Source organism: Procambarus clarkii, chromosome 3 (assembly GCF_040958095.1).
Source record: "Procambarus clarkii isolate CNS0578487 chromosome 3, FALCON_Pclarkii_2.0, whole genome shotgun sequence".
In the NCBI taxonomy this organism is placed as follows: domain Eukaryota; kingdom Metazoa; phylum Arthropoda; class Malacostraca; order Decapoda; family Cambaridae; genus Procambarus; species Procambarus clarkii.
The window spans coordinates 18074658-18087411 of NC_091152.1; the positions used below are offsets into that span (position 1 = coordinate 18074658).

General features: G+C 53.2%; 1 protein-coding gene across 1 annotated transcript in view; it reads left to right on the forward strand.

Annotated features, from left to right (window-relative positions):
* Positions 1 to 681: 681 nt before the first annotated feature.
* Positions 682 to 12754, forward strand: part of LOC123760884 (carbohydrate sulfotransferase 4) — a 112238-nt gene continuing 100165 nt past the window's right edge. The window contains exon 1 of the mRNA XM_045746684.2: positions 682 to 1120. Coding sequence (XP_045602640.2) covers positions 1101 to 1120 — 20 coding nt within the window. The 5' untranslated portion in view covers positions 682 to 1100. The remainder of the gene's footprint in view (positions 1121 to 12754) is intronic.

Consider the following 12754-nt stretch of genomic DNA (forward strand, 5'->3'; position numbering starts at 1 on the left):
CGAAAAAGTTAGGTTAGGTTAGGTTAGGTAGGTTAGGTAATCGAAAAACAATTATTTCATGAAAACTTGGCTTATTAGGCAAATCGGGCCTTGCATAGTAGGCTGAGAAGTGTGTTCTGGCTACTAGGTACGACATATATATATATCGCCGGGAGGATTGTGTTGCAGAGTGACGCCGGGAGGATTGTGCTGCTGAGTGACGCCGGGAGGATTGTGTTGCAGAGTGACGCCGGGAGGATTGTGTTGCAGAGTGACGCCGGGAGGATTGTGTTGCAGAGTGACGCCGGGAGGATTGTGTTGCAGAGTGACGCCGGGAGGATTGTGTTGCAGAGTGACGCCGGGAGGATTGTGCTGCTGAGTGAGGCCGGGGGCGGGGAGGATTGTGCTGCTGAGTGACGCCGGGAGGATTGTGTTGGTGAGTGACGCCGGGAGGATTGTGTTGGTGAGTGACGCCGGGAGGATTGTGTTGCTGAGTGACGCCGGGAGGATTGTGCTGCTGAGTGACGCCGGGGGGAGGAGGATTGTGTTGCAGAGTGACGCCAGAGGGGGGGGAATGTGTTGCTGAGTGTGCATCATTTAATGAGTGCGGGGGGAGGCGCCAACATCACCTGTGACTGCTGAGTTACACTCAGAGGACCGGGGGTGCCATCAGAGAGAGGTGGTGTGAGGGGTAGAGGAAGACCTTGAGCCACTGGGCGCCCAGGCGCGCCTCGCTACTCTCTCCTCTCCTCCTTACTGCTACACCACTCCTCTAGTCACAATACCAGTATTATAGTCTCATGTAACTGATACCAAAGTTATAGACCAAATCACATAATTATATTTAATTGTTGTGGTGCGAGAAAAAGGAAGTGGTGGCAACCCAGGAACCCAGAGAAGGTCCCAGCACCACCACTGGTGGCCCAGTGTTGGTGGTGGTGGTGGTGGGTGTGCTTCACTCCTCTCGGCCGTGTGCGGCCTGGCCCAGTTGTGAGGTATTATGTGTGAGGGAGTGAGGGAGGCAGGCCGGTGAGATAGGTCCTTACTGTCCTCTTGAAGTCACCCAAGTGCTGTGGATATTACATATATTTTTTCTGGATACTGCGTGAAGGATTCCCACAATGGACTTTCTCTCTCTAAGGTGAGTGTTTCAGAGTATTTAAGAGTGATCCAGAGTGGCACTCTCGGTACAAGTGTGCTTGTTAAGAGCACTACAAGTTATATTCCAAGTGTGTGGGAGCAAGAGAGTGCCAGACGAGGTCATTAAGGGCCGCGAATGACCCCATCTGGGACCAGAGAACAAGTCACCTGGTTAGGTTAGGTTAGGCTAGCCTAGGCTAGGTTAGGCTAGCCTAGGCTAGGTTAGGCTACTACCCTTATGACACACATGTTAATGTCGTCATGGCTGTCAAGCGTACACCACCTTGTTACGTCACGTGTCTGTCATTGACAACATCGACCACGTGTGTGTGTCTACCTGTCATGTTGTACTTCATCTCAGTAAGGCACAGGTAAAGTGTCCATGGGTAAGGAATAGAGCGGGGACGTGTCCACTCAGCGTGTGACAGTCACACGGTGAGTGGGGGACTGTCAGTCTGGTCGTTACGGCTACTGACTGTTGAACAGCTTGATTCAGGAGATGTTAAGTTGGGGCGGGTTGTGGTGTGCCCACTCTCGTTACTGTTGACCGCTTTCCTGCGTCTGGCGAGCACTCTCTCTCTCTCCACCCCTGCCACTCTCTCTCTCTCTCCACCCCTGCCACTCTCTCTCCACCCGTGCCACACACTCTCTCTCTCTACCCCTGCCACACTCTCTCTCTCCACCCCTGCCACTCTCTCTCTCTCTCTCCACCCCTGCCACTCTCTCTCTCTCTCCACCCCTGCCACACTCTCTCTCTCTCCACCCCTGCCACACTCTCTCTCTCTCCACCCCTGCCACACTCTCTCTCTCTCCACCCCTGCCACACTCTCTCTCTCTCCACCCCTGCCACACTCTCTCTCTCTCCACCCCTGCCACACTCTCTCTCTCTACCCCTGCCACACACACTCCACCCCTGCCACACTCTCTCTCTCCACCCCTGCCACACTCTCTCTCTCTCTCCACCCCTGCCACACTCTCTCTCTCTACCCCTGCCACACTCTCTCTCTCTCCACCCCTGCCCCACACTCTCTCTCTCCACCCCTGCCACACTCTCTCTCTCTCCACCCCTGCCACACTCTCTCTCTCTACCCCTGCCACACACACTCCACCCCTGCCACACTCTCTCTCTCCACCCCTGCCACACTCTCTCTCTCTCCACCCCTGCCACACTCTCTCTACCCCTGCCACACTCTCTCTCTCCACCCCTGCCACACTCTCTCTCCACCCCTGCCACACTCTCTCTCTCTCCACCCCTGCCACACACTCTCTCTCTCCACCCCTGCCACACTCTCTCTCTCTCCACCCCTGCCACACTCTCTCTCTCTCCACCCCTGCCACACTCTCTCTCTCTCCACCCCTGCCACACTCTCTCTCTCTCCACCCCTGCCACACTCTCTCTCTCTCCACCCCTGCCACACTCTCTCTCTCTCCACCCCTGCCACACTCTCTCTCTCTCCACCCCTGCCACACTCTCTCTCTCTCCACCCCTGCCACACTCTCTCTCTCTCCACCCCTGCCACACTCTCTCTCTCTCCACCCCTGCCACACTCTCTCTCTCTCCACCCCTGCCACACACACTCCACCCCCTGCCACACAGTGTGGTAACGTGTACCAAGAGAGCAACAAGAGAACTACCTCTCCGGTACCCATAATATTATACTGTTGTCAGACAATGGTGTCAGTGAGATCAGTGAGAGTGACTTCACTCTCTGCCAGAGTGGTGAGTGGCGCCCCACTACTGACCGGCGACCAGTTGGTGAACTGTAGCTGCCTTGATCCTCGCTATGAGGCCGTGTACTGTGCACCAGGCTTTGTACTGTGCACCAGGCTTTGTACTGTGCACCAGGCTTTGTACTGTGCACCAGGCAATATACTGTGCACCAGACAGAGTTAGCAGAGAAGAATGAGCAGTGGAGGCGCTGGTGTAGAGAGCTGCACAAGACTGGGGCCGGCTCTACCCGGCCCGCCGCCCCACCTGTGTCCGGGGGGACACAGGTGGGGCGGGGGGACGTCCCCCTGTGTCCGAGGGGACACAGGTGGGGCGGGGGGACGTCCCCCTGTGTCCGGGAGGGACACAGGTGGTGCGGGGGGACGTCCCCCTGTGTCCGGGGGGACACAGGTGGGGCGGGGGGACGTCCACCTGTGTCCGGGGGGACACAGGTGGTGCGGGGGGACGTCCCCCTGTGTCCGGGGGGACACAGGTTGTGCGGGGGGACGTCCCCCTGTGTCCGGGGGGACACAGGTGGTGCGGGGGGACGTCCCCCTGTGTCCGGGGGGACACAGGTGGTGCGGGGGGACGTCCCCCTGTGTCCGGGGGGACACAGGTGGTGAGGGGGGACGTCCCCCTGTGTCCGGGGGGACACAGGTGGGGCGGGGGGACGTCCCCCTGTGTCCGGGGGGACACAGGTGGTGCGGGGGGACGTCCCCCTGTGTCCGGGGGGACACAGGTGGTGCGGGGGGACGTCCCCCTGTGTCCGGGGGGACACAGGTGGTGCGGGGGGACGTCCCCCTGTGTCCGGGGGGACACAGGTGGTGCGGGGGGACGTCCCCCTGTGTCCGGGGGGACACAGGTGGTGCGGGGGGACGTCCCCCTGTGTCCGGGGGGACACAGGTGGTGCGGGGGGACGTCCCCCTGTGTCCCCCCGGACACAGGTGAGGCGGCGGGACGTCCCCCTGTGTCCGGGGGACACAGGGACGTGTGGAGGACAATCCCAGGTGTGACAGCCAATCGAGACGGCTTTGACACAGTGCTGGGAGCAGGTGTGGACCATCTCCTTCCGGATCAGATAAATGGCTGTCAACTGGTGCGGAAGGCTGCACTCACGGTACTTGGTGACACCTTGATGCAACATTCACGGTACTTGGTGACTGCTAGATGTAACACTGACGCCTTCTGTATGTAATGAGTTTCATCTCCCTGCCCCCGCCTTCCCCCGCCCTCCGCACCACCACTACCCACCACTACCCAGCACACGTATGGCCTGTAATCCGTACTGTGATCTTAATGATCCGTCTACAGGCGTACATTGGCCAAGAATAAGGGGATGTGTCGATACCTGTGGGGTGGGAGGTATTATCCGATACAAAGGTCTACGTTGTGTTTACCAAAGTTGCGAGGAGGGATTGTTACATCCTAAGGCGTTGGCGATATTTTTTGTCACGTTTAGGAAGGTGCTATTGGAGAAGGACGGTGTGTTCTCTCTGGGGTTATATTTGTGTGCGAGACGTGTTAACTCTCTGTTGAGATGCCTTTGTGTAGGAAGAATGCGTCTCTCTCTCTCGCCTCGGTTTTATACTTGTGCAATTGATGTCCTTCAGAGGCTTTGTCGTGTGGAGGGGTTCTGGCTTTTTACATGTCGGAAGGTGTATGAGGAATTGAGTCCTTTCGTCGCCCCTGCTGTAGAGATTGATTGATTGATGAAGATTAAGCCACCCAAGAGGTGGCACGGGCATGAATAGCCCGTAAGTGGTGGCCCTTTTGAGCCATTACCAGTATCAAAAGATGATACTGGAGATCTGTGGAGGCGCAACTGCACCCTGCGTGACGGGAGATGTCTCCCGGACCAAGTGGTGACCAAATGGTGGTGAGACCTGCTGTAGAGGACGCGTCTCCTCATTTTGAGGTGTGGATGCTCCTCTCTTTGGATGGAGGTGTGGCGAACGGCCCATTTGAAGTTCCTTTAGCTCTATCGCAGAGAGAAATCCTGTATCAGTATTTACAAGAGTCGTTGGCGACTAACGAGCGTCTGCTGCTGATGGCGGGGATTAAGGATCATGCCGGATGTGACCTTTGTGAGCGGCTGGAGAACGTATTTCATCTGTTTTATTTTTACTCAGTTCGGTCGAGGTTGAGGGATTGGATGACTGGGACGATTGTGCGTTCGTGCGTCGTGTTACTCCTTTACGCATATTGATGTTTGGTGTTGAGGCTCGTTGTAACAGGGTCCGCAATACTGTATTTTGGGTTTTATCGGGTTATCTTTATTGCAGTCTCCGTGGTGTAGTGGTAAGACACTCGCCTGGCGTTCCGCGAGCGCTATGTCATGGGTTCGTATCCTGGCCGGGGAGGATTTACTTGGCGCAAATCCTTAACTGTAGCCTCTGTTTAACGCAACAGTAAAATGTGTACTTGGTTGTAACAAGGATTCTTCGCGGCGGGGATCGTATTCCAGGGACCTGCCCGAAACGCTACGCGTACTAGTGGCTCTACAAGAATGTAACAACTCTTGTATATATCTCAAAAAAAAAAAAATAAAAAAAAAAAAAATTGTGTGTGGGTTGGGAGGCGGGAGGGAGGGAGGTACAATGTGGATAGAAGGCTGGGGTTTGGAAGGTCGGTTACGTTACTCGAGTTGGGAATTGTGTTGGATGCTTGGGGGGAGGGATTGGTGGAGCATTTTACTGATAACTATGTGCATTGAGGGTAGTTAATGTCGTTTTTTTTAGGTCTTGGGGCGTAGCTATATCTTTAAATCATTTGTTTAATGGCGGGGGCGGTGTGTTCAGTTGGGTAGGGTGTCTGGGGTAGCTTCTTGTTTCTACCCCTTGGTACGTCGGAATTTTTAACTGTAATTTTGTTGTTCGGTTCGTTGGGTTCCGAAGTTCTGTTGCCGTGTGTATTGGGTGTTAATTGGTTTCAGGGACGTTGGTGAGTAATCGTTCGTTGTTCCAGTTGAGTGTGTGGGTCGTTCTGATTACGTTGGGCTTGTGTTTCACATAATGGGGTGAATGGTATTGTTGTTTGTCTGTTTGTACTGTTCTATCTAGATGGAGCTCTGTTGTGGTTTGTGATGCGTTTTCCGCCATGGGTTGTTGAATGTTATCATGGTTATGTATAGCTGTGGCAGTTGTCTCGTGTGTGTGTGTGTGTGTGTGTGTGTGTGTGTGTGTGTGTGTGTGTGTGTGTGTGTGTGTGTGTGTGTGTGTGTGTGTGTGTGTGTGTGTGTGCGCGCGCACGCTGGGATTGCGCACGCCATGACTCTATTCGTGCGCCTTCCATTAATGCTGTGTTAAGGTTTGTGTGACAACACTGTGTGTGTGCAACTGCACAGCAGTATGGTGGTACTGTGCCTGGGTACCATACGGATGTATGTGGTACTGTAGATTGGAACAATGTGGATGTGTGTGAATTTGTCTGTTGTATAGTTTAATGGTTTCATAACATGTCCTGTCCCAATGTTGTGCTTCCCTGTTCTTCCAGTTGCTGGGTAGTTACCGGCAATTAAATGCATGTGTAAGTTACGGGGCGCTGTGCCCCCCCCCCCCTTCCCTGCGGCATTGTTTCCAGTGGAGGGATGTTTGTGTTGTATGGTCACTTGGATTCAACATTTTTCTCCGGGTTGGGCGTGTAATGTACGTCTCTCTCATGTTGGATTATGGGTCCGGTTTTATGCTGGCCTTCCAATGTATATTTGTAGACTTTGAGCTAAAATGTGTTCCGTTTTAGGGACTTATCATTTGTGTAATTATTTTAACTTTTCTACTGTTCATTGTCCCAGGTTTGGGTGGTGTGAGGTAGCTATGTATGGCTAGGGTTGATGTATATTTATTTTGTAAATACTTTTCTAAGCAGTCAAGTGCTGTAACTGTGTGTTTTAAAACTGTACTTGTTATCTTGTTCAGGGGCTTCGAGACTTTTGCTTTGCTGAATGTGTTGCAGTGTTAACATCCAGCCCGTCCTCCAGACACAGACCTAAAAGTGATAACATGCACCCACCAGATCCTGAATTTATGAATAGGAAACATTTTACACACGCCTCGCATCTCAACCCGTCCTCGACCCAAGTCCATTCCATCCAGCGGTCGACCCCACAGACGTATTCATCAATTTTAACATGCTGTCCATACAAAACAGGAATTTTCTCAAATATAAATTAATATTATAATATATTAGCATATTGTGCATATATAGGTTAGGTTAGGTTAGGTGTTTAGGTTCTGTTGGCGATTATTTGTATTTGTAGTACGTGGGTGAAGCATTTACAGCGTTGTGGTTCGAACACCAGTCGTCAGTGAAGCACTTGTTCCGGAAGTGTTTGAACAAAATAAATTGTGAATCTGTGTAAACCGTTTTTCATTCATTAACATGGGTTTGGCGGGTACATGGAATTACCTTTAGGTCTTTGTTTGGAGGACGGGCTGCACAACTGATGACGTCCGAACACTTCCGGAACAAGTGCTTCACTGACGACTTGTGTTCGAACCACAACGCTATAAATGCTTCACCCACGTACTACAAACACAAATAATCGCCAACAGAACCTAAACACCTAACCTAACCTATGCCTATATATACACAATATGCTAATATATTATAATATTAATTTATATTTGAGAAAATTCCTGTTTCGTGTGGACAGCATGTTAAAATTGATGAATGCGTCTGTGGGGTCGGCCGCTGGATGGAATGGACTTGGGTCGAGGACGGGTTGTAACTAAAGTTTCCTTTATTTAATATTTTTTCTTATTATTGTATATTTCATGTTTGTATGTTTTGTATTATGTGTATGTTTTTCTATTGAGTATATCCGGCCTTTTGAGTATATCCGGCCTTTTGAGTATATCCGGCCTTTTGAGTATATCCGGCCTTTTGAGTATATCCGGCCTTTTGAGTATATCCGGCCTTTTGAGTATATCCGGCCTTTTGAGTATATCCGGCCTTTTGAGTATATCCGGCCTTTTGAGTATATCCGGCCTTTTGAGTATATCCGGCCTTTTGAGTATATCCGGCCTTTTGAGTATATCCGGCCTTTTGAGTATATCCGGCCTTTTGAGTATATCCGGCCTTTTGAGTATATCCGGCCTTGAGGTGTGTATGACTTTTGTATGTTCTTCGTGGGGGGGGGGGCATGTTTAATATTATATTGAACTGTTTTCATGTGTTCTATGTGTTCTGTACATGTTTTACCCTCCAAACACACACCGAAACTACGACGTTGGTACAACGTTCGAACAAGTTTTAACACCTAACCAGTTATAACAACCAATATATCAAATTGTAACAACATTCGAATACGTCATAAACACGTTAAGCCAAGATGTAACAACTTTATTACAAGTTGTTACAAGCGGAAAATAGAGACAGTTTCGGTTTGTGTTTCCAGGGATAGGCGCTCGGGGATACGTCTTCCTCTTGAGTTGTGTTCAGTTATGTTCCACCAACGTAGAGCTTATTCCTAAGTCCTGTCGTTGTCTTTCTGTGGTGAGGGAGGTTATCTTGAGATGATTCGGGGCTTTAGTGTCCCCGCGGCCCGGTCCTCGCCAGGCCTCCACCCCCAGGAAGCAGCCCGTGACAGCTGACTAACACCCAGGTACCTATTTTACTGCTAGGTAACAGGGGGCATAGGGTGAAAGAAACTCTGCCCATTGTTTCTCGCCGGCGCCCGAGATCGACCCCGGGATCACAGGATCACAAGTCCAGCGTGCTGTCCGCTCGGCCGACCGGCTCCCCATGGGAAGGGCTATTTAGTCACCTGTTTTGTATGTTTATTGGGGATTTATGTGCGTGCTCTGGCTCACTGTGTACTGGCGCTCCAGTACCTGTGTCTATATTGTGTTTGTGTTTTATAAGTAGAAAAGTGTTGTGGGAGGCGGGCAGGAAGTGGCTGAGGGAGTGTAGCTGTGTCGTCCAGAGGTAAACACTGCCGCCCTGGTTCACGCCCCCCCCTCACTCTCCCCTATACCCCCCCCCTCACTCTCCTCTATACCCCCACCTTCGCTCTCCCCTATACCCCCCCCCTCGCTCTCCCCTATACCCCCCCTCGCTCTCCCCTATACCCCCCCTCGCTCTCCCCTTTCCCACTGTTCCACTTGGCTGTCTGCCACTCTCTTTTGTTCCTGCTTGTTCTTGCCTCCTCGGGCCGTGTGGCCCCCATGGTCTTGTGGCCCCCCATGGCCGTGTGGCCCCCATGGCCGTGTGGCCCCCCATGGCCGTGTGGCCCCCCATGGTCGTGTGGCCCCCCCCATGGTCGTGTGGCCCCCCTCATGGTCGTGTGGCCCCCCATGGTCGAGTGCCGCCCCCCATGGTCGTGTGGCCCCCCATGGTCGTGTGGCCCCCCCATGGCCGTGTGGCCCCCCCCATGGTCGTGTGGCCCCCCTCATGGTCGAGTGCCGCCCCCATGGTCGAGTGCCGCCCCCCCATGGTCGTGTGGCCCCCCCATGGCCGTGTGGCCCCCCCCCCATGGTCGTGTGGCCCCCCATGGTCGAGTGCCGCCCCCCATGGTCGTGTTGCCCCCCCCCCATGGTCGAGTGGCCCCCAATGGTCGTGTGGCCATGGGGGCCCCATGGATGCTCGCTCAGGGGAACCACGGACAGGGAAACACTTGCTCTCTGTACCTAAAACGGTGGGGTGAGGGAGGGAGGGTCTGGGTTGTGGGAGGGAGGGAGGGAGGGTCTGGGTTGTGGGAGGGAGGGAGGGAGGGTCTGGGTTGTGGGAGGGAGGGAGGGAGGGAGGGTCTGGGTTGTGGGAGGGAGGGTCTGGGTTGTGGGAGGGAAGGAGGAGTTACCTCCACTTTCTTATCCTGAAGTCCTTTCCAGTAAGGACCCCAAGATTGACGTGTTGATGTGTCTCTCCCCCCCCCCCCCCCTCTCTCTCTCCTCTCTCTCTCTCTCTCTCTCTCTCTCTCTCTCTCTCTCTCTCTCTCTCTCTCTCTCTCTCTCTCTCTGTGTCTCTGTCTCTCTGTCTCTCTGTCTCTCTGTGTCTGTGTCTCTCTGTCTCTGTCTGTGTCTCTGTGTCTCTGTCTCTCTCTGTCTCTCTGTGTCTGTCTCTGTGTCTCTCTGTCTCTGTGTCTCTGTGTCTCTGTGTCTCTGTGTCTCTGTGTCTCTCTGTCTGTCTCTCTGCCACGTCCGTCTAGGCCTCCTGCAGTGTCCTTGGTAATTGTGCCCCTCCCCCCCAACCCGTCCTTCTGTCTCACAACCGTTATGATTTGCATTAGTACGTTGTTGTTGGTCTGTCTGTCGAGTACAACACTGTACATGCGGGTACAACTCTTGCCGGAGTGTTGTGTAGGCCTGCAACACACACGTCGGGGGTGTTGTGTAGGCCTACAACACTCACACAACCCGGGTTGTTGTCATACATATTATGAAACTTGCTCTAACATAATCTTTCAACCCCCTGGGGGCCCGCAGGAGGGGGGGAGCCGGGGGCCCGCCGGGGGTGGAGGGGTCTTGGGGCGTCCGGCGAGGGGGGGGCCGGGGGCCCGGCGACTCATCGTCTGGTGTTGGTGTAGTCAACACGTCATCATCAACTCATCGTCTACACTGCTAACATTGAGACAATGTTAGCTCAGAGGCCCTCAACACTTCCTGGTGTGAGAGTTAACTCAGTTCTGGAATGATTTTTTGCCGCTCTGTGATAGACTTTCTCCAACGTTGATGTCTGCCCTTTAGAAAACGAGGCGCTGGGATTCACAAGGAGGGCGCACCAGGGACTTGTACTGTTGGATAACTACCTGGTGGTTCAGATAGTCATAGGTTCGTTTGACTAGTCCTAGTGTTTACTAGTTGTGTTACTAGTTGTGTTTTTGCGGGGGTTGAGCTTTGCTCTTTCGGCCCGCCTCTCAACTGTCAATCAACTGTTTACTAACTACTTTTTTTTTCCCACACACCACACACACACACACACACACACACACACACACACCCCAGGAAGCAGCCCGTGACAGCTGACTAACTCCCAGGTACCTATTTACTGCTAGGTAACAGGGGCACTTAGGGTGAAAGAAACTTTGCCCATTTGTTTCTGCCTCGTGCGGGAATCGAACCCGCGCCACAGAATTACGAATCCTGCGCGCTATCCACCAGGCTACGAGGCCCCCTAGTGTGTTTGTGTGTGTGTTTATGTACTCACCTAGTTGTATTTGCGGGGTTGAGCTTTGGCTCTTTGGTCCCGCCTCTCAACTGTCAATCAACAGGTGTACAGATTCCTGAGCCTATTGAGCTCTATCATATCTACACTTGAAACTGTGTATGGAGTCACCCTCCACCACATCACTTCCTAATGCATTCCATTTGTCAACCACTCTGACACTAAAAAAGTTCTTTCTAATATCTCTGTGGCTCATTTGGGCACTCATTTTCCACCTGGGTCCCCTTGTGCGTGTGCCCCTTGTGTTAAATAGCCTGTCTTTATCTACCCTATCAATTCCCTTCAGAATCTTAAATGTGGTGATCATGTCCCCCCTTATTTTTGTCTTCCAGCGAAGTGAGGTTTAATTCCCGTAGTCTCTCCTCGTAGCTCATACCTCTCAGCTCGGGTACTAGTTTGGTGGCAAACCTTTGAACGTTTTCCAGTTTGGCATGTATGTGTGTGTGTGTGTGTGTATGTGGGTCTTAATACATAAACTCCAACATGTTGGGCAACTTTCAATGACTGGTGGCTCCAACCTGCAAGGTCCTTGTCTTAGTCGGCTGCGCGGAGGTGTTGCACCTTGCATTACATTGTTCGTCATTGAGGATCAGAGGCCACATCTTAAGCGCTCGCTTAGGTATTCAAAATCCGCTTTATGTAGAGTGGTCACCGTGTAGGTCGTCCTGCCTGGAGTGTGTGGATTGGTGATGAGGAAGTGGCATTTAGCGAGAGTGTGTTAGTTAGTCCCGGAGTTACGAGAGCGAGCGAGTCATGAGTCAGGCAGCGGGTGTCGTCAGAGCGGTCAAACAGGCAGCATACAGGGAACAGTTACTGGATTATATATTGAGGTGGCTACCGTTGCCTACAACAGCTGACACAACAGTGAGGGTGTTGTAGCTGGCACCTCTAGTGGGTGTTGTAGTGGGCACCTCTAGTGGGTGTTGTGGCGGGCACCTCTAGTGGGTGTTGTAGCTGGCACCTCTAGTGGGTGTTGTAGCGGGCACCTCTAGTGGGTGTTGTAGCGGGCACCTCTAGTGGGTGTTGTAGCTGGCACCTCTAGTGGGTGTTGTAGCGGGCACCTCTAGTGGGTGTTGTAGCGGGCACCTCTAGTGGGTGTTGTGGCGGGCACCTCTAGTGGGTGTTGTGGCGGGCACCTCTAGTGGGTGTTGTGGCGGGCACCTCTAGTGGGTGTTGTAGTGGGCACCTCTAGTGGGTGTTGTAGTGGGCACCTCTAGTGGGTGTTGTGGCGGGCACCTCTAGTGGGTGTTGTGGCGGGCACCTCTAGTGGGTGTTGTGGCGGGCACCTCTAGTGGGTGTTGTAGCGGGCACCTCTAGTGGGTGTTGTAGTGGGCACCTCTAGTGGGTGTTGTAGCGGGCACCTCTAGTGGGTGTTGTAGTGGGCACCTCTAGTGGGTGTTGTAGCGGGCACCTCTAGTGGGTGTTGTAGCGGGCACCTCTAGTGGGTGTTGTAGTGGGCACCTCTAGTGGGTGTTGTAGTGGGCACCTCTAGTGGGTGTTGTAGCGGGCACCTCTAGTGGGTGTTGTAGCGGGCACCTCTAGTGGGTGTTGTAGCGGGCACCTCTAGTGGGTGTTGTAGCGGGCACCTCTAGTGGGTGTTGTAGCGGGCACCTCTAGTGGGTGTTGTAGCGGGCACCTCTAGTGGGTGTTGTAGTGGGCACCTCTAGTGGGTGTTGTAGCGGGCACCTCTAGTGGGTGTTGTAGCGGGCACCTCTAGTGGGTGTTGTAGCGGGCACCTCTAGTGGGTGTTGTAGTGGGCACCTCTAG